The 22,372-nt window shown below is 52.1% G+C and overlaps 3 protein-coding genes across 5 annotated transcripts; all 3 read left to right on the top strand.

The window, feature by feature from the left end:
• Positions 1-10,162: 10,162 nt before the first annotated feature.
• On the top strand, positions 10,163-12,375 carry LOC117858238 (peptide-N4-(N-acetyl-beta-glucosaminyl)asparagine amidase A). The gene has a single exon (XM_034741272.2). It carries the CDS (start codon positions 10,238-10,240, stop codon positions 12,056-12,058), a length of 1,821 nt encoding a protein of 606 aa, XP_034597163.1. The 5' UTR covers positions 10,163-10,237; the 3' UTR covers positions 12,059-12,375.
• Positions 12,376-12,531: 156 nt separating this feature from the next.
• Positions 12,532-17,242, top strand: LOC117858237 (protein MALE DISCOVERER 2). 3 transcript variants are annotated; one of them, XM_034741270.2, is made up of 12 exons: positions 12,532-13,329; positions 13,445-13,561; positions 13,935-14,006; positions 14,107-14,250; positions 14,323-14,424; positions 14,522-14,601; positions 14,694-15,164; positions 15,556-15,746; positions 15,848-15,980; positions 16,060-16,217; positions 16,403-16,588; positions 16,669-17,242. In XM_034741270.2, the coding sequence occupies exons 2-12, from the start codon at positions 13,530-13,532 to the stop codon at positions 16,924-16,926; spliced, it is 1,827 nt and encodes a 608-aa protein (XP_034597161.1). In that variant the 5' UTR covers positions 12,532-13,329; positions 13,445-13,529; the 3' UTR covers positions 16,927-17,242. The 3 variants fall into 3 exon arrangements, with proteins under 3 accessions (XP_034597161.1, XP_034597160.1, XP_034597159.1); XM_034741269.2 differs by having other exon boundaries at positions 13,445-13,577; positions 14,537-14,601; XM_034741268.2 differs by having other exon boundaries at positions 13,445-13,577.
• A 315-nt stretch (positions 17,243-17,557) lies between these two features.
• On the top strand, positions 17,558-21,091 carry LOC117858241 (glutathione gamma-glutamylcysteinyltransferase 1). Its single transcript, XM_034741275.2, has 6 exons — positions 17,558-18,291; positions 18,498-18,661; positions 18,963-19,014; positions 19,099-19,326; positions 19,414-19,920; positions 20,715-21,091. Exons 1-6 carry the CDS (start codon positions 17,815-17,817, stop codon positions 20,811-20,813), a joined length of 1,527 nt encoding a protein of 508 aa, XP_034597166.1. The 5' UTR covers positions 17,558-17,814; the 3' UTR covers positions 20,814-21,091.
• The last annotated feature ends 1,281 nt before the right edge of the window (positions 21,092-22,372 follow it).

Genomic DNA, 22,372 nt, shown 5'->3' with positions numbered 1-22,372 from the left:
GGCGCACTCGAGTTGCATGCCCGCTTCAGAGTCTCCCCGCCGCGTGGCTCATCTTCTCCGACGCCCGCCGCTCAGCCTCGTCTCTGACCCGCGACCGAATGGATTCTCGCGCCCCGTTCCCCAATGGCAGCGGAAGCCCCTCTGCAACCTTTCTGCAGCGCCTCGCCTCCCACGCCCATCATCACACCGCCAGATCCCGGCCGCAGAGCCCGATGTCGCCCGTCTTTTCTGTCACTTCGAACACAGTCGCGCCGCCTGGTCTTCGCTACCCGACGATTCCTCCTTCGCCAACCCCGACCACGGTAGCGACAACTCCTTTCCCCGCCCTGTCAGAAGCCGCCCGACAATCTGTTGCTCCGCGCTCGCCCGCGCGCCCGTGGCTGCCTGTCTTCTCACCTGTGCGCCCTCGATTCTAGCGCCGTTAACCCGGTCGCGTCCATCAAATCTACCGCACGGCGACGCCCGCCTCCGCCAAATCTCAACCACCGGCATAACCGCTCCTGCGCCGCCCTGACGCCAGAACCCAATGACCGCTGGCGTCATCCCCGAAGTCCTGCACCACCGCCCTCGTCGCTCAATCGCCGCCCCGGCAGAGCACTCCATTGCTTTTCCCCCGCCTTCGCGCCGCTCCCCTTCTCGCTCCTGCGCCGCTTCCCTTTCCCCGTCCCAGCCGCTATAAAAGGGAATGCGCGAGCCCGCCGGAGTTCCCTCCGCCATTGCTGCCTCCGCCATTTCTCTTGCTCCCTGCTCAAGCTCCTAGCGCCACACCCTAAGTTCCTGAGGAACTCTCCTCTCAGCTCCCCTCCGTTTTCCCTAAGCCACCCAGCCGCTTGCTCCTCCGTGCTGCGTAAGAGCTCACTTGTGATCCACAAGAAGCACCGCCGCCGCCGGAGCACTGCCGGACTTAGCCGTTGTTCAGAGCCTTAGTCCCTCCGCCTAAGTCTGCTTATTCCCGACCCCAAGTTTTCCTTGTAGAAAGAAGGTAAGCTGCCGACCCCAGTCCGCTTCGCCCGACCCCTCTTATCCGCCCGACCCCGGTTCCGTCTCGCCCGACCCTATCTGTTCCGCCGACCCCTATCCGCCTCGCCCGAGGGCTCGGCTGTGATCTTTTCTTCAAACCGAGGGTGTATGTGTAAAACTTGGGAACCCTTCAGCGATTGCGTCTGAGGATCCCTAGTATACCAAATCCTCTAGTTGAAGGATCAGATCATAAGTTCCTTTGCAACCCTTACCTTTTGATCTTCACCAGCTCCTTTAAACCCCCACCCTCCTGCTCTTTGTCGCGAGTTTCTGGGCTCAGACGTGCAAGTGTTGCTGTTGAAATAACCGTCTATGCTAACTCTTGCATTGCATTCGTGTAGAGTTGCGCCTCGCCGACGGCTTCTACGAGCTACACCCGGCGCCAGAAGGCGAAGCTGTAGCTGAGCTCCTGCCCCCAGAAGCCGAAGCCGCCCCCGAAGTCGAGCAGTTCTCTTCCTCCTTGCTCGAAGGCAAGCCCCGGTTGCATGAAAAACCCTGTGTTGTTTTCCAAACTTGCGCATGCCTTCCTTAAAAATATGCTTGTGCATTTACGTATAGGAGTTGTTTGAAACCCTAGATGCATGACCTAGTTTCCTATGATCTGAACACTAGCTGTTGGACCGAGTAGTTGCCTTGCTTAACTAGGAGACGGTAAAAGCCGAGTGATTCCCTGTCACTCGCGAGTTGTAGGAGTTGGATGTCTACCCTTCTGTTACAACTATAAGGACGATGGACGGGGCAGGGTTTTGGGTAACTCTTTGGTGGTCGGATGATCGCCCCGTCTGTCTATGAAACTTGCTAAGGCCCGATAGTGGTGGTGTTCGTGATCAAGTGTTTGAAAGTACTAACCTCATACTTAGTATGGGTTGAGGAAGCCTAGTACCAGATTGAACCTAGACGTGAGCGGTCGCCCCATTGTTCTTGGAACGGAGTTTCCCCTGCTGGTTGTCGCACGTGGTGGCAAGCGTGGTCACAGAACGGCAGAGGCCGGGTCTGTGGAACCTTGCACCAAAGGAAATGGGCCCGACACGGGTTAGGGGATTGATGGGGAAGGCCGACACAGGAAGCGACCTCCGGGTGCGCGGATGTCGTGAGGTTAGGTTCACCATGCATGGTTTAAAGAACTCGAATCGATTCGTCTGCCTCTCACAGTTTGAGACTGCTTGATCGCTATGTCACCTTGAGTAAATGAGGAATCTGATGATGACATGGTTTTGTTGATATATATATATATATATATACACCTTGTTTTGGTTCTATGATTGCTTAGAATAGGTTGCAACACCTAGACCGGCTAATGAACTTAGAACCGGAGCCAAAACCTGAAAATAGGGTTTAACTTAGTGCTTTTGGCAAACAAACCCCACAGCCAAAAAGCGCTGCATGTCTAGAAGTGTGGAGTAGTTTTACTCCTGTCGGTTAAGTCTTGTTGAGCTTAGTAGCTCAGCCTTGTTGTGGCTCCTGTTTTTCAGGTGAAGTTGCTGCCCCCGACCCTTCTCCTGCTGGTACTTGGCCGCCCCAGCTCCCTTCGGGTTGGACGGTCGAGTGGGATCCCTCCTCGGACGGCGAGGAGAGGGATCAGTGATGTCCCGGTTGACCTCACCAGGACGTCCGACCCCCGATGATTGCTTCCGCTAGTGGTTTTATTTACTTTTGTCTTCTGGAAATCCTGTAAAACTCTTATGTTCTTTTCGCAACTAAACTAAGTGGTTAATTTGTTAACTCGGTGGACTTGTTGTACTCTCTGGAACCGCTCACCTTCATGTGAGTTTGCTAAAATGGTCCTGTTCAAGTGGTTAAATCGGAGGAAAATCCGACGGCACTTCGTATTTACTCGGCTTAGGCATGAGCGTCGCGTATCAGGCGGCTAAATCATGTTTAAACAAGTAGATCCGAAGTGGATCCGCCACATTGACCCACAGCGATCCGTACTCCAAGTCGGTGGGCAGGATCGCCTCGGACCTGTAGACCATGAAAAATGGGGTGAAGCCGGTCGCCCGACTGGGGGTTGTCCTCAAACTCCATAGGACTGCGGGGAGCTCTGCGACCCACCGGCCACCGAACTTTTTGAGGCGATCGAAAATCCGTGGCTTGAGACCCTGGAGTATCATGCCGTTGGCTTGTTCAACCTGCCCGTTTGTGCGGGGATGTGCCACGGTCGACCAGTCCACTTGGATGTGGTGGTCATCATAAAACTGGAGAAATTTCTTCCCGGTGAACTGTGTGCCGTTGTCCGTAATGATGGAGTTGGGGATTCCGAAGCGATGGATGATATCGGTGAAGAACTGTACCACCTGCTTGGACTTGATTTGCGCGACCGGTCGTGCCTCGATCCACTTGGAGAACTTGTCGAAGGCGACAAGCAGATGGGTGAAGCCCCCGGGCGCTTTCTTGAAGGGTCCGACGAGGTCCAGCCTCCAGACCGCAAAGGGCCACGTGATGGGAATGGTCTGGAGCACCTGTGCGGGCAGATGAGTTTGGCGCACGAAGAATTGGCACCCTTCGCAGGTGTGGACCACGTGGGTGGCGTCGGTGACCGCCGTCGGCCAGTAGAAGCCCTGCCGGAAGGCGTTTCCAACGAGGGTTCTTGGTACGGCATGATGGCCGCAGGCTCCGGCATGGATGTTGAATTAGCGCCTTTCCCTGCTCGATCGGGATGCAGCACTGGAGGATGTCGGTGTGGCTCCGCTTGTAGAGCTCCTGGTCGATGATGATGAAGGATTTGGCACGGCGTGCAATCCTATGCGCCTCCGTCTTGTTTGCCGGGAGCGTGTCGCGGATGAGGTAGTCGAGGCACGGGGTTCTCCAGTCAGGCGGGGGGTCAGGCCCTGCTGCTGGGTCTGCATCGATCTTCAAGACCTCGGGGTCGGAAGGGTCAGCCTCCGACCCTTGGGCAGGTGGAGCGTCGCCGACCTCGTCTGGGTCGGTGCCCAAGCCCGAGACAGCTGGCGCGTTGCCGACCTCTCCTGGGTAGGGACTCGGGTCCGGGGCGGGTGGGGCGTTGCCGTCCCTCCCTGGCTCCTGGTACCGGATCGAGGGCTTGAATTGGTCGCTCACGAAGACGCCGTCGGGTACGGGCTTTCGGCCGAACGCCGCCTTTGTCAGTTCGCCAGCCGCCTCATTGAAGTGCCTTACGACGTGGTTGAGCTCTAGCACGTCGAACTTGTCTTTGAGCTTACGGACTTCGTTGCAGTAGGCCTCCATCTTGGGGTCGTGGCAGCTCCACTCTTTCATGACTTGTTCGACGACTAGCTGAGAGTCGCCTCGAATGTCCAGCCACTGGATGCCCAGTTCGATGGCGATGCGAAGCCCGTTGAGGAGGGCCTCGTACTCGGCGACATTATTTGATGCAGGAAAGTGGAGGCGGATCATGTACCTCATGCGTACACCGAGAGGAGAGATGAAGACTAGGCCCGCTCCGGCGCGAGCCTTCATCAGCGACCCGTCGAAGTACATCGTCCAGTACTCCTGCTTCTCCGGTGTCGATGGCGTCTGGACCTCCGTCCACTCTGCTACAAAATCGGCGAGTACCTGGGATTTGATGGTGGTGCGAGGGCCATAGGTGATGCCCTGATCTATCAGCTCGAGCGCCCACTTCGCAACCCGTCCCGTGGCATCCTGGTTCCGGATCACTTCGCCGAGGGGGAATGTCGACACGACCGTCACCGGGTGGGAGGTGAAGTAGTGGCGAAGCTTCCTCTTCGTGACGAGGACGGCGTAGATGAGCTTCTGGATCTACGGGTAGCGCGCCTTGGATTCGGACAAGACATCCCTGATACAGTATACCGGGCGCTACACCTTGAGGGCATGTCCCTCCTCCTCTCGCTCCACCACCAGGGCTGCGCTAACCACCTGGGTGGTCGCCGCGATGTAGAGTAGGAGGAGCTCCCCGTCGGTTGGCGGGACCAGGATTGGGGCCTTCGTCAAGAGGTCCTTGAGCCGGTCAAGCACCTCCTGGGCCTCGGCGGTCCACTCGAAGCGGTCGGTCTTCTTCAGAAGTCGGTAGAGAGGGAGCCCCCGTTCGACGAGGCGCGAGATAAAACAGCTTAGGGCTGCTAGGTATCCCGTGATGCGCTGAACTCCCTTTATGTTCCAAATCAGTCCCATGTCGCTGATGGCCGCTACCTTCTTTGGGTTGGCTTCGATGCCACGTACGGAGACGATGAAACCCAGCAGCATGCCCCTCGGAACCTCGAAAACACACTTTTCACTTTTCAGGATTGAGCTTGATGCGCTTGTCTCTTAGCCTTTCGAAGGCTAGTTTGAGGTCGGGGATGAGCTGGTCGCCCTTCTTGGACTTGACTACGATGTCATCGACGTAAGCCTCGACGGTTCACCCGATGAGGTCCCCGAAACATTTGAGCATGCATCGCTGGAACGTAGCCCCCGCGTTTTTGAGGCCGAAAGGCATCTTTACGTAGCAATAGGGGCCGAAGGGGGTGATGAAAGAGGTTGCGAGCTGGTCAGCCTCTTTCATCGCGATTTGATGGTAGCCGGAATATGCATCAAGGAAGCTAAGGGTTTCGCACCCGGCGGTTGAGTCGACTATCCGGTCTATGCGCGGCAAAGGAAACGGATCCTTTGAGCACGCCTTGTTGAGACCGGTATAGTCAACACACATCCTCCATTTCCCATTCTTTTTTCGTACAAGAACAGGATTAGCTAGCCACTCAGGGTGGTATACTTCCTTGATGAATCCGGCCGCCAAAAGCTTCTGGAGCTCCTCGCCGATGGCCTTGCGCCTCTCCTCGTCGAAGCGGCGCAGACCCTGCTTCACTGGCTTGTAGCCGGCCTTGATGTTCAAGGAGTGCTCGGCGACTTTCCTCGGAATGCCGGGCATGTCCGAGGGTTTCCACGCGAAGACATCGCTATTCGCGCGGAGGAAGTCGACGAGCGTGCTTTCCTATTTGGGAGATAGGGTAGCGCCGATCCGCATGGTCCGGCCGTCGAAGCTGCTGGGGTCGAGGGGAACCTCCTTGACGCCTTCGGTGGCCTCAAAAGAGGTGGCCGACTGCTTGGAGTCGGGCTGATCCTCGGCGCCCTCCGCCAGCTGGACCGCCGAATTCTCCGTGAAGGTGATGGCTGCAGCGTACTTGCAGCACTCTACGTCGCATTCGTACGCCTTCTGGAAAGACGTACCGACGGTGATGACCCTGTTGGGCCCCGGCAGCTTGAGGTAGGTGTAGTTGGGGATGGTCATGAACTTGGCGTAGCACGGCCGCCCCAAGATGGCGTGGTAGGTTCCGCGGAAACCTACCACCTCGAAGGTAAGGACCTCCTTCCTGTAGTTGGAAGGGGTCCCGAAAGTGACGGGCAGATCGATCTGCCCGAGAGGCATTGGCTGTTTCCCCGGCTCGACACCGTGGAATGGTGCCTTGCTGGGGCGAAGGCGAGAGCGGTCGATCCCTATGGCGTCGAGGGTCTCGACGTAGAGGATGTTGAGGCTGCTGCCTCCGTCCATGAGCACCTTGGTGAGCCGCGTGGTGCCGACCACGGGGTCGACGACGAGCGGGTAGCGTCCTTGCTGCAGGACGCGCCCCGGGTGGTGGGACCGATCGAAGGTGATGGCGGATCCTGACCAGTCGAGGAAAGCCGGTGTAGCAGGCTTGGCTGCGTAGACCTCGCGACGCTCCACCTTTTGGCAGCGCTTCGAGTCGTAAGCCACCGGGCCGCTAAAGATCATGAAGCAGCCGTCCACCTTGGGGAAGTCGTCTTTCTTCTCTTCGCCATCCTTCTTCTCCTCGTCGGGCTTTCGTCTCCGGTCACCCTTCACTGGGTTGCCTACAAAGTACCTCTTCATGAGGTCGTAGTCTTTGTAGGCGTGCTTCACGGGGGAACTCGTGGTTCGGGCACGATCCCTCGAGCAGCTTGTCGAAGAAGCCGGGGGTGCCCTCTGAGGGCGGCTGTCCCCGCTTGCACTCAACAGCGGCCACGAGGGGAGCCTCGCGCCGCTGCTTGTTCTTCTTCTTCTGCTGACGGTTGGAGGTGCCTTCGTCAGCGTCCTCCTCTCGCTTTGCCTTGCCCTTGGAGCGGTCAAAGATTGCTCCGACGGCCTCCTCGCCCGAGGCGAAGCTGGTGGCGATGTTGAGGAGCTCCTCCGTGGTCCTCGGGCCTTAGCGTCCCAGCTCGTGGACGAGGGGCCGGCAGGAGGTCCCTGCCAGAAAAGCCCCTATGACGTCGGCGTCCGCAACGTTGGGGAGCTCGGTGCGCTTCCTGGAGAAGTGTCGGATGTACTCCCGGAGGGACTCATCCGTCCCCTAGCGGCAGCTCCGAAGGTCCCATGAATTGCCAGGGCGCGTGTACGTGCCCTGGAAGTTTCCCACGAATATCTCCTTCAGGTGATTCCAGCTGCGGATCCGACCGGAAGAGATATGTTCCAGCCAGGCTCGCGCCGAGTCGGCCAGAAAGAGTTGTAGGTTGCGGATGATGAATAGGTCATCGTCCGCCCCACCGGCCTGACATGCAAGCCGGTAGTCACTGAGCCATAGCCCGGGGTTTGTCTCCCCGGAGTACTTGGCCACGTTCGTTGGTTGCCTGAAGCGCGGTGGGAACGATGCGTTCAGGATGCGCGTGGAGAAGGCCCGGGGCCCCGCCGGGTCAGGGCTCGGGCTGCGGTCTTCTTCGCTGTCGTAGCGGCCGCCGCGGTGGACGTGGTAGCCGCGATCCACCCCCTCCTCCCTGTCCGCGCGGGAGCGCCTCTGCGCATCCAGGGTGTCGCGGGCATCGCGGATGGGGTCGACGCGCCGGTGAACGGACTGAGCCCCGCCTCCTGCGGGCGGCGGTGTCCGTCGAGCGGTCGCGGCCCGGTTTGCCCTAGGAGGAGGCTGGTGAACAGACTCCTCCCGCCTCTTAAGAGGTGCGGTGGGCGCTGCCCTGCTGGCGTTTTGCCCACGTCACCGGGACACAGAGCTTTCCGCCTGCTGGACGGCGGCGCACTCGAGTAGGTTGTGCACCTCTTGGTGCGCCTGATGCTCCTCGGGTGTCGCTGGCTCGAGGAGTCATCGGAATAGGGCCGCTGCAACGGCGATGTTCTGGCTGGCGCGAGCGAAGAGCTGAGGGCGCTCTTCGTCCGCGCATATGCGCTGCTGGACGTCGTGCGCCCGTTGTCGTGCCTCGCCTTTGTTGCGGGGGCGCTCAACCTCCTGGCGTGGCGCCGCGCGCACTTCTGGCTGCCGGGATTGGACCGGGGCCTTAGCAAGGGCTCCGGTGGTAGCCGCGGTGCGTGGTGGGGGAGTCCTCTACCTCTCTTCGGCGCCGTTATCAGTGGACCCCTCGGAGTGCACGTCGACCATGAGGCACTCACGCGAGGGGTGGTGGCTCCCGTTGTCGGAGCCGACGTCGGAAGTCATCCTCGCCACACCCACGAGCTCAATGCTCGCGGGCAACACGGTCATGAACCGCGCCAAGAGACGACCGTAGGTTGCCGCGGCATTGCGCAGCCCGAAGAGCCGTCCCTCCGAGGGAGGTCCTTCGGCACGCGCCCGGCTGCTCGCTGCTATCCCGACGGCGGAGTCGGAGGTGGTGGGACGAGCGGGCAAGACAAGGAGAGGGATCAACTCGATCCCCTTCCCGGTGGCGAGGAAGTCCAGACTCCCGAAGCGGATCAGGGAGCCCGGAGCGAAGCTGGCGTCGCGGTTGGCCATCTGAAGCCGGTGATGTACGCGCAAAGGTCCCCTACTTAGCGTGCCAACTGTCATTGTCAAGATTAGCGGATCAAGACTTAGACTAGTAAATTTCTTTTATGCGCGTAAGGCTTTAGATGGTGGTGTGGGAGACATGGGTTTTAGACTGGTTCGGGCAAGGAAGAGCCCTACGTCCAGTATCGGGAGCTGCTCGTGTTGCCCATGCAGGGTTCTGTAGTAGGGGTTACAGGAGGGCGAGAGAGGGAGCTGGTCCCAGGTCTCTTGGGTGTGCACTGATGCTCTAAGGAGAGTACCAGTGTGTTTTGTTCGATGGAGAAGGTTCGAGTTGTCCGTGAGTCGAGTCCCCCATCTCAGGACCCCCGGTTCTCCTTTTATAGTGCAAGGAGGCCACCGGGGTTACAAGTGAGACCGGGTGTGAGGAGAAGTAAAAGAGATAAGCTAAGTTAAGTGAGGTACAACACAAGGGGAGGGACCAAGTCCTTAGGCCGCCGGCGTCCTCGCCGGCCTTCGGCCCCTGCCGGTGCGTCTGCCGAAGGAGGGCAGCCGCCGTCGCGTCCTGTCAATGGTCTCCTCGGCGGTTGTCGCCGCCAGGCGTTATGATGGCGTTTCATCGTGGCACCTATGTCCGTTGGGGGAGGCGTCTGATCCCGCCATCTTGCTGACGGCTCGCGGAAGGCGGACGTCGCGTCCCTGTCGCCGGACACGCGGGGTGCGAGAACGGGCACGGCTTCCTCCTGCTCCAGACGGTGCAGGCCATGAGTGCCCTGTAGCAAATCGGAGGAAGCCGCAGCCACTATAGCCTATACTGCGTGGCCGCGCATGGGTATTTGTGGCGGGTTGCGTCGGGGACACGGATGTCCTTCTGCTTGACAGAACTGCGGCGCATTTATGGCGAGATCGACAGGGGGACCCATGAGATCCGCGCCCGAGGCGGATACTTGTCTGGTGGGCCCGGGTGAGCCCGACCCCCTGCGCCCTGAGTCGGGCGAGGCGGAATCTTGCGGCGGGGGGTCGGGCGAGGCGGAGCTTGGTCTTCAAGGGGTCGGGGACGCCCTACCCCAGGACACTGGGTCAGGCGAGGCGGAGCGTGGCTCTCGCCTCCCATGTTAGGCCGACGACAGTCTTTATCGCCCTAGGCGGGCTTGGACCTTTATGATTGGTTGTTTTCATGGGCTTTAGGAGGTCGTTAATATTTTCCCCAACACATTCTAAATTGTAGGTTGTTTTAGTTTTTCTAAATTTATAGATATTACTAAGCAGGTAATTTGAAACGGAGGGAGATATATAGTCACGTATTAGAGCTCATGACATTGACCCAGAATTCCTGGAATCTTGTGATTCACTACACAAGAGATCTATAAGACACTTATAAAAATATCATAGCCAGGCCCACCTGTCAATCTCCAACGCCCAGCAACAACACGGCAAATCTAAATCACAACCACCTCCCATATAATATAATAATATATCACCTAGTAGATCACTGATCGCCTCGTTTAAACTCCCGGCACCCAGTTTACTTGTCCACTTCCCCCTTCCGTCCAACCGCCCCCCTCGTGCTCACCGCTCCAACCATGGCGCCATCCGCCGCCATCTCGAGCATCCTCCTCCTCCTCGCGCTCCTCCACCCCGCCGCGGCGACCGCGCGGCACAGGCACCGCCTCGGCGCGTCCCTGCTCGCCGCCTCGCTCAACGCGTCGGAGCCGCCGACCACCTTCTTCGAGGTGGACCGCCCGATCCGCCCGCCGCGCGGCAGCGCGGGGCCCTGCTCCACGCTACTCCTCTCCGGCACCTTCGGCGCCACCTACGGCCGGCCCCCCGCCACCGCCGCCTACGCGCCGCCGGCCTGCCTCGCCGCGGCGCGGGCCGCCTCCGCCGGCGGCGGGGGCCTCGCGCTCGCCGTGCTCGAGTGGACCGCCGTCTGCCGCGGCCGCCAGTTCGATCGCATCTTCGGCGTCTGGCTCTCCGGCGCCGAGCTGCTCCGCAGCTGCACCGCCGAGCCGCGGCCCAACGGGATCCTCTGGTCCGTGTCCCGCGACGTCACCAGGTACGCCGCCCTCCTCGCGGAGCCCGGCGAGGTCGCGGTGTACCTCGGGAACCTCGTCGACAAGACGTACACTGGCGTCTACCACGCCAACCTCACGCTCCACCTCTACTTCCACGCCGCACCACCGCCGCAACCGCAGCAGCAGCAGATGGCCGATCTGATTGTGCCCATCTCAAGGAACCTGCCTTTGAACGACGGGCAGTGGTTCGCCATCCAGAATGCCACCGATGTGCAGTCCAAGAAGCTCGCCATTCCGTCGAACACCTACCGGGCGGTCCTTGAGGTGTTCGTTTCCTTCCACTCCAACGACGAGTTCTGGTACACCAATCCGCCCAATGATTACATTCAGGCGAATAACTTGTCCAACGTCCCTGGCAATGGTGCATTCCGGGAAGTCGTAGCTAGGGTGGATGGTGAAGTTGTCGGCGCTGTTTGGCCATTCACTGTGATTTACACCGGTGGCGTCAACCCACTTCTATGGCGGCCAATCACTGGGATCGGCTCATTCAATCTCCCAACATATGACATTGACATCACACCATTTTTGGGCAAACTCCTGGACGGCAAGGAGCATGATTTTGGTTTTGGGGTGACAAATGCTCTTGATGTGTGGTACATTGATGCCAATTTGCATCTATGGTTGGATCACAATAGCGAGAAGACAACAGGGAGCTTGCTCAGCTATGATGCTGCTGGGTTGGACCTTAATGTGAACTCTGAATTCAATGGGTTAGATGGACAATTTGTGACAAGCGCAAGTCGGCACGTCTCTGCTACTGGATGGGTGAAATCGTCATACGGGGAGGTCACCACAACCTTCTACCAGAGATTCAGATATGAAAACAGCAATGTGTTTAGAAAGAATGGCACTGTGCAAATCGTGAACCAAACGATCGATGCAAAGTCCGGCATTTTTGCCAAGGATGCTACTACTGTGCTGCTATCTGAGGAACTTCATAAGATTTTCCCACTGTATCTTTATACTGGAACCACAGATAAAGTGGGCGATGAGTACTCGTTGGATTCACTTGTCAAATTGGGCATCAATGAGAAGAAGACCTCTGGTGGGAAGATGGGCTTCTTGTACAGCTCTCTGCAGAATGCACAGTCGGCACGCGGCATTATGAGGGTGAAGAAGAATTTAGTGGTCAGTGGATTGGGGAAGACCCATCAGGTGTATAAGTATGTGGGAACTGATGGATGCTATTTCAGGGACGTGAGCAGCAGGAACTACACTGTACTTTTCGATCGCTCTGGCGATTCTTGCTCAAAAGGGGCATATAGCAGGGCCAGCACGAAGTTGAACAATCAGTCAGCAAGAAGAAAGTTGCTGGTGAACAAACTGTAAAGCAAGGGAAAGATCTAAATTCGTCCATGTTTCAATTTACTTTGCTTCTCCAATAAAGATTGCTTAGATAGCTCATGCTTCAGAAAGTAGGTAAGAAACTTGGAAACGTCTTTATAAACACTCAACTTCAGATCCAGTGAGATGCTATTGTCACCAATTGCATCATCATGCTGTATTAGTTAGCTGCACATAATGTGATTGGTGCACAACAGAACGAAGGATGATTCATACCATTATACTGGTAATTGCTAAGTGCTAGTAGCAATCAAGATTCTGACACAATCACATTATAATCTACACCAACATTGTTTTCAGCACATTCGATTGGATTTGCATATGGGTCTTGCATATTTTTGGGCTGGTTCTGATCTCCATGTTTTGGCAACTGTTATCTTCTTTGCAAAATATTGACACGTCGGTTTCGTGAAATACTGACATATGTGTATTCCCGTTCGAAATTCCATGTTGGGTAGCGGAAAGAAGGATTGGATAGGTGAGCAAAATCGAGGGATGGATGAATATCGAAGAGAGGAATGGACGGCTGTTGTGAGTTCAAGAATCAAGGCGTGGATGGTCATGCCTTCGCCTTTCCGTCCCCACGACCACGAGACGAGAGCCCACGAAGGCAGTGGTTTGGCGCGCGCGGCGGCGACGGGCACGCTCCCTCGCTTCCCCGTCCTTCGCCCCCTAAACCGAATCTAACCGTCGCCCGCCACCTTCGCGCGCGAAATCTCCCCCACCCCTTCGCGCCGCCGCCGCCGACCACCAGCCATCCCGGCGACAAGGCTCTATCCGGCTGCTCCGCCAAGAACCCAATTTTCTCGGCGCAAGAGACGCCGGGGGGAAAGGCAGGACCCCATTCCGGCGCCGCGGGACCAATGGGCTCCGGCGAATAGCTCGAGCTCCTCGAGCTCGCCGGGACCACCGAGGCGGCGTCTGTTCTTCCCGGCGTGATGACGAGGCAGGGGAATAAGTAACCGATCCCCAAGCTAAGCCAACATTTTCCGTGCCTGGCTGTTGATTTCTACGGCGGTCTCGTCCGGCTCTTTCTTTCTTTCACTGCATTGGGAATCTGAGCGTGTTGGCCAACGACGGTGGGTAGCGAACTGGCGCCTGGCTGCCGGGCTGCTATTTTCGGGGAGGAGGCGCTCCCGCCGCCATGGGTGCGCGGCAGGGGCTTCGCCACGGCTTGGGGCTCCAGCTGCTGTTTTTCATCCTCATGCTGCTCCAGGCACTGGCTGGCCGGGGCGTGGCTTCGATCAACGGTGAAGGTAACAATTACCTCTTGTGCAGAGGAGAGTTTGCTTGTGGGTTGATGGCATCGCTAAGATCGTGTTTGGCCAACTTGGTTCGATTTGTGTCTGTGGATTCCTGTTTGTGTGGTAGGACTGGCGTTGCTGGAACTGAAGGCGAGAGTGGAGGCTGATCCTCATGGAGCCTTCCAGGATTGGGATCCCATGGACAGCAGCCCATGCAGATGGTCTGGTGTGCGATGCTTAGACGGTAAAGTAGAGATTCTGTAAGTCAGTTTTTCCTCGACGTTTTCATATAGTATTAGTGCCACTAACCTCATCCTCGATTTTTTAGGAGAAAGTCCTTGATAACTTTTAAGGGTTCATCTTAATAGTTTGCTAGAACCGACCATTTGCAAAACATCATAGAAAGAAAAAACACTACCCTTTTTAATATAGCCAAGTTGGTCATTTCTCATGCTACTAGGAGATGCCCTTTTCCCTTTACAGCTTTACCATAAGCATGATTTTTCCGAAATATGACTCTGCCAGTTTGATTTTCTGCTATCTTGTTTTTATTCCTAGCCTGAATTCTTATGTTCATAGAATCATGTCTTGAATTCTTATTTTTCTTCTTCATATAGGAACCTAACAGGTCAAGAATTGGCTGGGACTCTAGCTCCTGAAATCGGAAGCCTTCGACGTCTGAAATCACTGTGAGTTCATTTCTGCACTTCTCTCCACCATCATGTTACTTCTCAGCTCCAATGCAATGCATTATGTACCGCATATCCTCAGGCAGCTTATTTTGTCTAGTTTACTTCCGAAGAACAATTTCCGTGGGTGGATTCCCAAAGAATTCGTAGGGTTATCTGCTCTAGAAGTGCTAGATTTGAGCAGCAACAACCTGGATGGAACAATTCCAGAGGAACTGAGGGCAATGCCACTGCTTAAGCAACTGTAAGGCTTATTGTGTCCTATGCTCTCCAGTCTGTTATTTGCTTGGTATAATGAAGGACTCTTATGTTCCAGATCACTTCACGATAACCAGTTCCAAGAAGGTGTCTCTTCTTTCGCCATCCAAGATATAGCTGATGATCAGGCAGGATGCTTGAGCAGAAAACTAGGGTGCTGGTAAGGGGATATACTTGGTGTTACTTCTGTTTGTGCTCCATTGAGCTTCCAATGTTTCCAGGCTTTGTTTCTAAATGTTTCACCTCACCTTGTAAAGGTCTTTGCCTTACAGGTCAGACTTTAAGGATTTGATATCTTTCAATGGCCTCCGAGAGAAATATTACACCAATGTACCAAGTAATTGTGCACTTTTCATTCTGCAAAACCAGCCCTTGCACTTTTATGTTATATAAATTGCATCCAACATTTGTAGCCTTGTATTTTTTCAGGTTTCAGTGAGGCACGCATCATGCAGAATTTGCAGACATTTGCAAGTGCCATGCGCCGCAAGCTTCTCAGTGAAGCTGACAACCTACCTGCTCTTTTAGGGAATGATGCTAAATCTTCTGTTCCGGAAAATTCGAAAGAAATTCAAAAACCTGCTGATGTGCTTTCTCTAGGAAGTGGATCATTCCCTGCATTTCCGAACACATATGGCCAAACTCTGACGCCTTTGGTTCCCGAAGCAATTGAGGCTACCACATTGCAGCAGCTGTCTACAGAAGTGGCACAGTCCACTGATGTAGAAATGTCAGATACAAAGTACAGCAAGTGGGCATATCTGATCATAATTCCAGCTACGATATTGCTAATTATTCTGGTAGCTGTGATACTTTTGGTTTGGCGGAAGCGAGGGCGTGCACCGATTGCCCCTTGGAAAACAGGGCTGAGTGGCCCTATTCAGAAGGCACTTGTTTCAGGTGAAACATTCGTGTCATTCTATTTAATTTTACCATTTAGGAAGTAAAATGCATGCAAAGTACCAAAATAGTGATCTTCTGCATTGGCAGTTATACAAAGCTCACTAACCTGTGCATCTTTTGTGAGACTTCGATCTTTGAGATTCCCAGGTTTTCCTGGTGGATTGGACATATGGCTAGTCTAGGAACTCTATTGCCCTTGTAATTTTTTTTAGGATATCCTTGTCAATTGTCATTCAGGAACTCTATTTGCACATATTGCTGGTGAATTAGGCATATGGCTAGTTCAGGAACTCTATTTTTGCTTCTAACTATATTTTGGAATTATTGTAGTTCAAAATTATTTCTGAGCATCCAGGTGCATGAATGCATTTCTGTTTCCTGTATTCAGGTGCTTCAAAACTGAACAGACTTGAGCTTGAAGCTGCTTGCGAGGATTTCAGCAATATCATCAATACTTTTCCAACCTGCACTGTATTCAAGGGGATATTATCTGGCGGAGTTGAGATCGGTGTTGTCTCCACTGTCATATCATCGAGCAAAGACTGGTCTAGGAGTGCAGAAATGTGCTTCAAGAAAGAGGTTTATGACTAGTAGCATCTTGTTATCAACCCAAACAATCTGACAATAAAAGAAGATCTTTCAATACTAATTCTTCCTTTATTATCCTCCCCTCCATGTAGATAGATACAATGTCACGAGTCAATCACAAGAACTTTACCAATCTCCTTGGCTATTGCCTAGAAAATGAACCTTTCATGAGAATGATGGTGTTTGAGTTTTCTCCACATGGCAGTCTCTCACAGCATCTTCACCGTAAGTGATTTTACTTTTGCATAACCTCGTGGCTCATATGCTTGTGTTTGCCTGCAACTTGAATGCACTGTTTTTGCAGTCAAAGAATTTGAGGATCTGGACTGGGCTGCGAGGATGAGAGTCATCATGGGTGTTGCTTACTGCCTCCAATACATGCACCATGAGCTGGATCCACCCGTTGCAATACACGATGTGCGATCTGACTCAACCTTCATTTCAGATGATTATGCTGCCAAGGTACAGCTTCAGCTAGCAGTGCTGCTCTCAGTAACACATATAAGTACACCATTCATTTCCAGAAGATTCAGTTAAGCCCGCCAGCATGGATGTTTTGCTCAATTAACCTGTGAATCGCTATTTTCTTGAGCTAATTATAAATGATTGCTTGAGCTAGCATATTGTAATGTGTTCTACTGGTGCAGGTTGCAGATGTTAGTGTATGGGACGAACTCGCCGCCAAAGCAAAGGCTGGAAAGGAGGACGGCAGCAGCCGCTGTGAATGTCCTCCAGATCTCCAAGGCAACGTCTATGGATTTGGGGCGCTTATGATAGAGATCATATCCGGGAGGGTTCCTGAACCGGATGATCACAAACCCATGTGCAGCTGGGTATGGATTCTGCAATCAGGCTCTAAAGATCACTCCTTACATTGTTCACCATTGCATTTCTAAAGTCCCCTTCACCACAGGCTTCTGAGCATCTGAAAGACAAGAACTACAGCAAGCTCGTGGACGCGTCGCTGAAGGAGCACAAGAGCAGCGAGCTGGAGGCCGTCTGCGAGGTGATCCAGGAGTGCATCGACCCGGACCCGACGCGGCGGCCAACCATGACAGACGTCGTGGGCAAACTGAGGGCGCCTCTCGGCATCTCGCCTGAGCAAGCGGCGCCGCGGCTGACGCCGCTCTGGTGGGCGGAGCTGGAGTTGCTGTCGGTGAAGTCAACTTAGTGGAGAACGCTGTATACTGATTGATTACTGTACAAACGTGTTGTGGCACCCCTCTCTAACAAGATCACATTTGTATGTGTGCGATGCTCATGCTGTTGATGCTGTCAGCTAGCATTTTTACTGACTATAAGCGGCCGTCGCTGACCGCAGAGAAATGTTGTCCAAATGTGATCGATGTAACTCATGTACATGCTGATCTTTCACAAAAAAGGAGGGGAATATAATAGCGACTTGTATAATAAATACCTGTAATTTCAAACTTGTTTAACTGTATAAAAATAAAACATATGGCTGGTGTTGCCCGTTGCCACTCGCATTATCACATAGCAATGTCCGGAGTCTTCAGTTTCTGAATATCCTTTGCTACCTAGGAGGTTAAACAGATGACTGGTTCCATGCCAATTCTGATTCAATGCATCATCAGGTCTTATAGCAACAATGTACTGACATTACATAATTGCACACTTCCTTTGACTTTCAATAAAATTTATGTAAAGCTGGTCAATTCTTTCGGGTTTTATAGATGCATTTGATATTCACAGAGTACACCACCTGATATAAAAAAAATCAAAATGATGTCATGTAGAGATCTTCTCGTTGGTTCTAGAACAACCTCTGACGAAGAGCAGCTTGCATAGCAGGGGTTTTGGGGTGCAGCAGCGTTTGACTCCGTGTTCGGTTAGCAGTGGACTTTTGGGTTCCTCCGTCGTGGCCGTCGTCGTCTTGTCATCCAGAGAATCGAAGCGAAAGCAAAGGTCACCACAGCGAGAAACAGAGAAAGGACGCGAATTTGGCCCGATTGCCGCTGCGTTTACGCGGAGGAATCAGATCAGCACCGAGAAAGCCACTAGAGCCATCGAGCAAGCGAGCAATCCGGGGGGGAGGAGGATGGCGGCGGCCGTGGCGTCGCTGTACCGGCGGGTCCTCCCGTCGCCGCCGGCGGTGGACTTCGCCTCGCCGGAGGGGAAGCGCCTCTTCGCGGAGGCCCTGGCGGCGGGCACCATGGAGGGGTTCTTCCCTCTGGTGTCCTGCTTCCAGACGCAGTCGGAGCCGGCCTTCTGCGGCCTCGCCTCCCTCGCCGTCGTCCTCAACGCGCTCTCCATCGACCCGGGCCGCCGGTGGAAGGGGCCGTGGCGGTGGTTCGACGAGTCCATGCTCGACTGCTGCGAGCCCCTCGACAAGGTCAAGGCCGAGGGCATCACCTTCGGCAAGGTCGCCTGCCTCGCACGCTGCTCCGGCGCCAACGTTCAATCCTTCCGCGCCAACCTGGCCACCATCGACGACCTACGACGGCATCTCGTCCGATGCGTCTCCTCCCAGGACTGCCATCTTATCGCCTCCTATCATAGGCAGGCTTTCAAACAGGTCACGCCAAATTCCCCATTCCCCTGGGCAATTCCCCTAGTCGGCATCCTATGATCAGTCTCATCTTTCCCCTCAGACACACACTACAGTTCTAACCCCCATTAATCTCTTACAATTCATTTACGCATTAGATTGGATTGTTGAGTTCGTCAACCTCCATTGCATACATCTGTTATCTGTGTATATGACATTGTGCAATGAAGCAGACTGGAACTGGGCATTTCTCCCCAATCGGTGGCTACCATGCCGGACAGGATATGGCGCTCATCTTGGATGTCGCTCGCTTCAAATACCCTCCACATTGGGTTCCACTGAGACTTCTTTGGGATGCCATGAATATGACTGATGACTCAACTGGACTTCTCAGGGGGTCTCTACTTTTGCCTACCTTCCTCTCACTCACTCTTGATCATTTTCTCTGGGGGCATGCTAATATTAAGATAGCCGTACCTTTGTACGGAGTGGCAAGTTAAAAAATAGCGTTGTGCATTATACCTAGTACATACAATATACCTTAATGTCATATTGTTTATATGCAATTTCCTACACATTCAGAAAAATTTAGTGATGCTTTAGTTTTCTTCAGTATGATAAGATTATTCAGTAGTCTGTCACTCTGTCTTGACTTTAATCATGCCATTTTAAGGTGTTGGCATCTTTATATTTGATAGGTTCATGCTTATATCAAGAAAGACTGCAGCCCCTTCGTCATTGTACACAGTGGTAAAATACCGATGCTCGGTCAGTTGAATTTATACGAGGCATTTGATGTATTTTTCCTTCCTCAGTAGTTTCAGTTTTCTGCAGAGCTGCAGAGATGAGAACTGGAAAAGCATGGCAAAGTATTGTGTTGAAGATTTACCAAATCTTTTGAAGGGAGATAATCTAGACAATGTTCAAACACTTTTGTCCCGTTTAATTGAATCTCTTCCAGCTGAAGCTGAAGCTTTGATCAAATGGGTTGTTGAAGTTAGAAGGAAAGAGGAAGGGGACCCAAGCTTAAGCAAAGAGGAGAAAGAAAGGCTTTTCTTGAAGGTGGCATTTCCTGATTTTTCATTTCATTTTCTGATGCTGGGTTGGTGTTTTGCTCCGTTCTGTAACACACATTGTATTCACTTGCAGGAAAATGTTCTACAGCAAGTTCGTGATACCAGGCTATTTGCCATAGTCCACGATCTACAATATGCTAATAACCCATGTTGTAATTGCTCATCGTCAAGCGAAGAAGATTCCCTTACTAGGATTGCAGCTGCTGTATGCTGTCAGGGAGCTGCAATGCTATCAGGAAACCTTGCATCAAGACATGGTTTCTGCTGCAAAGAAACATGTTTAAAATGTATCCAAGCGAATGGTGATGGGCTTAAGACTGTTATCTCAGCCTCTGTGGTTTCTGAAGGCAATGAACACGGTGTTGATATGCTTTTACCAATGTCTTCACCTGGTGCCAGTTCGTGCAATTCAAACTTGAAGAACAATGTTGTCAAATATCCATCAAGTGCAGATGTTCTGACCGTTCTTCTGCTGGCTTTACATCCCAGCACATGGTTGGGTATCAAAGATGAGAAGCTTAAAGCTGAACTTCAGACTCTTGTTTCGACAGATAATCTACCTGATGATCTTAAACGAGAGGTCTGTTGTCGAAATCAAAGCATGCTTATTTGTATACCTTCATTCCATAGCATAATATTTTCCTGAAAAAGAAGGTGCACAACTATTTTCTTTTGTGGAAGTCATGTCAGGCTTTAGAGGTCTAGATGGGACGGGCATTTTTGATTCACCCTCCTCACTCTGGCTAGTAGGGGCAGGGTGGGGAGGGTTGGGGGTTGATTTGTCGATGGTGCTCTGGCAGAAGGTGCAAGGCAGAGCATGGCTTGATTCGAAGAGATCTCATGTTGGTGCGGGGCGAGATATATATTCTGCCAAACTTTGTGCAAAGTGTATATTATCACATACACTCTGAATTGTAAAACTTGAAACTATCCCAAGCCCATCACTGCCACCACAAGAAAATGTGACAGACACAAAGGCAACAAACATGCATGCTTACATTCATTAACTTAACTTCTTAGGTTTGGCAGACTGTGATGTTGTAGTTCTGTGACTTGTTGAATTGTGATACATGTCTGTTCTAAATCTGGATCTTGAAATTCTCTTCACACCATATTACACAAGAAACCCAAGTTTGCAATAATACCAATCCTATGACTTGTATACATTAAAATTTTTAAGAAGCATTATCTCACCACAAGTTGAATGTTATTTTAAATAATAGTTCTCCATTTATTTTGCTCCTTCCATCATTCCATAGATTGTTTCAAATAATATATGTATATTGTGTTTTATTGCCCTTTGATAAATATGAATGCTTAAAGCTTTTGTTATAGCGGGTAGAGTAACAAGTGAATCTTTATTTGTGCTGACAGATAATGCATCTAAGGCGGCAACTTTATTATCTGAAGACTTGTAAAGAAAAGGAGGAATACGAAGATGATGATCTGCCATCACCTAAGTGGCTAGGCTAAAGCAGGAAGTGCCCACATCATTAATTTACTTGCTGGAAATTGATGTCAGGAGAAAAGTTGCGAGAGAGTGATTCTTGACTATAATGAGAAGAATTATGATAGTAGTGACGACATATCTTATTGATGAGATCCAGTGTTACTCCCTTGCTCTAAGTGGCAATGGGCAGACTTAATTATTTATGTACTGGAAATTGATGTCAATAAAAAAGTTAAGAGTGGTTTTGATAATTGCAAAAACAAAATTTTGATATTAATGATGACACAAATATCTATTGATCTGTTCTATTGTACTCATTGCTCTATGTGAGGCTATTGTTCTTGAGTCGGCGTCTACCATGCCTGAGAGGATATACGGTGCTCGACTGGGATGTTGTGCACTTCAAATATCCTCCTCATTGGGTTCCACTGCCACTTATTTTGGAACCCATGAACATGACTAATGAATGAACTGGGCTTCACAGGGGAGCTTCTCTCAGATTCATTAACTAATGAATCAATTGGGTTTCACAAGGGGGTCTCCTCTCACGTCCATCTTTCTTGCATTCTTGAACGTTGATCATTTTTATTTCCTTATGAACCAACGTGTATTCGGGTAGGATCTGTATCTTATTACCTGGGATGGTAGCTCTTGAAGCTTGGATTAAGCAGCTGTAGTTGGGATATAGGCTATTATTCATGGACTATCAGGATGTGCTTTAAAGCAACATGTATTTTTTTTAGAGTTCCAACATGACCAAAATGGTTTTGCAGCAGTACCTTTCACATGTTCCAAGCACTGAGTTTGCCATCTCACCACTCACGCAAGACCTTTGTCATCCTATGAAACACCCAAACACACCAGTCTAACTAGAACCGTGGCTTAACAGACTGAGAAAACAACAACAAGCAAAAACAGCAATGGTCATGCAGCTCGGAGCATGCCTATGTCATTGTCGGATCAGCATCAGTAGCCATCAGCACCAGCTTCTCTCCCTGTGTATCATCAGAGTGGCCATATAGGATCAGATTTAGCATCAACGGGAACAACCTGTTGACTAGATCCTCTCTGGTCTTTGTTGATTTGGCGTCCATTCAGACAACCCATTCCTTGTAAGTCTCCAAATGGTGTATCTTTTAGCATGAAAAAATATAGTCTATTGCATGAGAAATGGTATTGATTTATTCGGTTTCAAATCTTTGTTTTTTTTCTTTTTTGCATCCCCAGTTTATTGGTTTTAAAATGTTCATTGCCAAAGGGCCGGTGGATGTTCTCTTTAAGACTGTTAATATGAAAAATATGCTCTATTTGGTGGTGATGTGCTAGTTTTAAATAAAATATTAGGATAGTCATAATTTTCAAACTACAGCAACTACAAAACAGTACTACACATACAATACACTTTAAATGTAGCAAGTATGAAAATAGTAATCTGCTTACAGTATACCTTACTATTGCATTACATATGTACTATTTCCTATGCTTTCAGAGAACTTCCAGTGGTGTTTCAGTATTCTTCTATATGATCAATTTACTACCCTTGCCATCATGTTGTTTTAAGATGTTCACATCTTTAATATTG

Source organism: Setaria viridis, chromosome 5 (genome assembly GCF_005286985.2).
Source record: "Setaria viridis chromosome 5, Setaria_viridis_v4.0, whole genome shotgun sequence".
NCBI lineage: Eukaryota > Viridiplantae > Streptophyta > Magnoliopsida > Poales > Poaceae > Setaria > Setaria viridis.
Note: the sequence above shows the minus strand (reverse complement) of the source record. Positions and strands in the feature narration are given on the sequence as shown.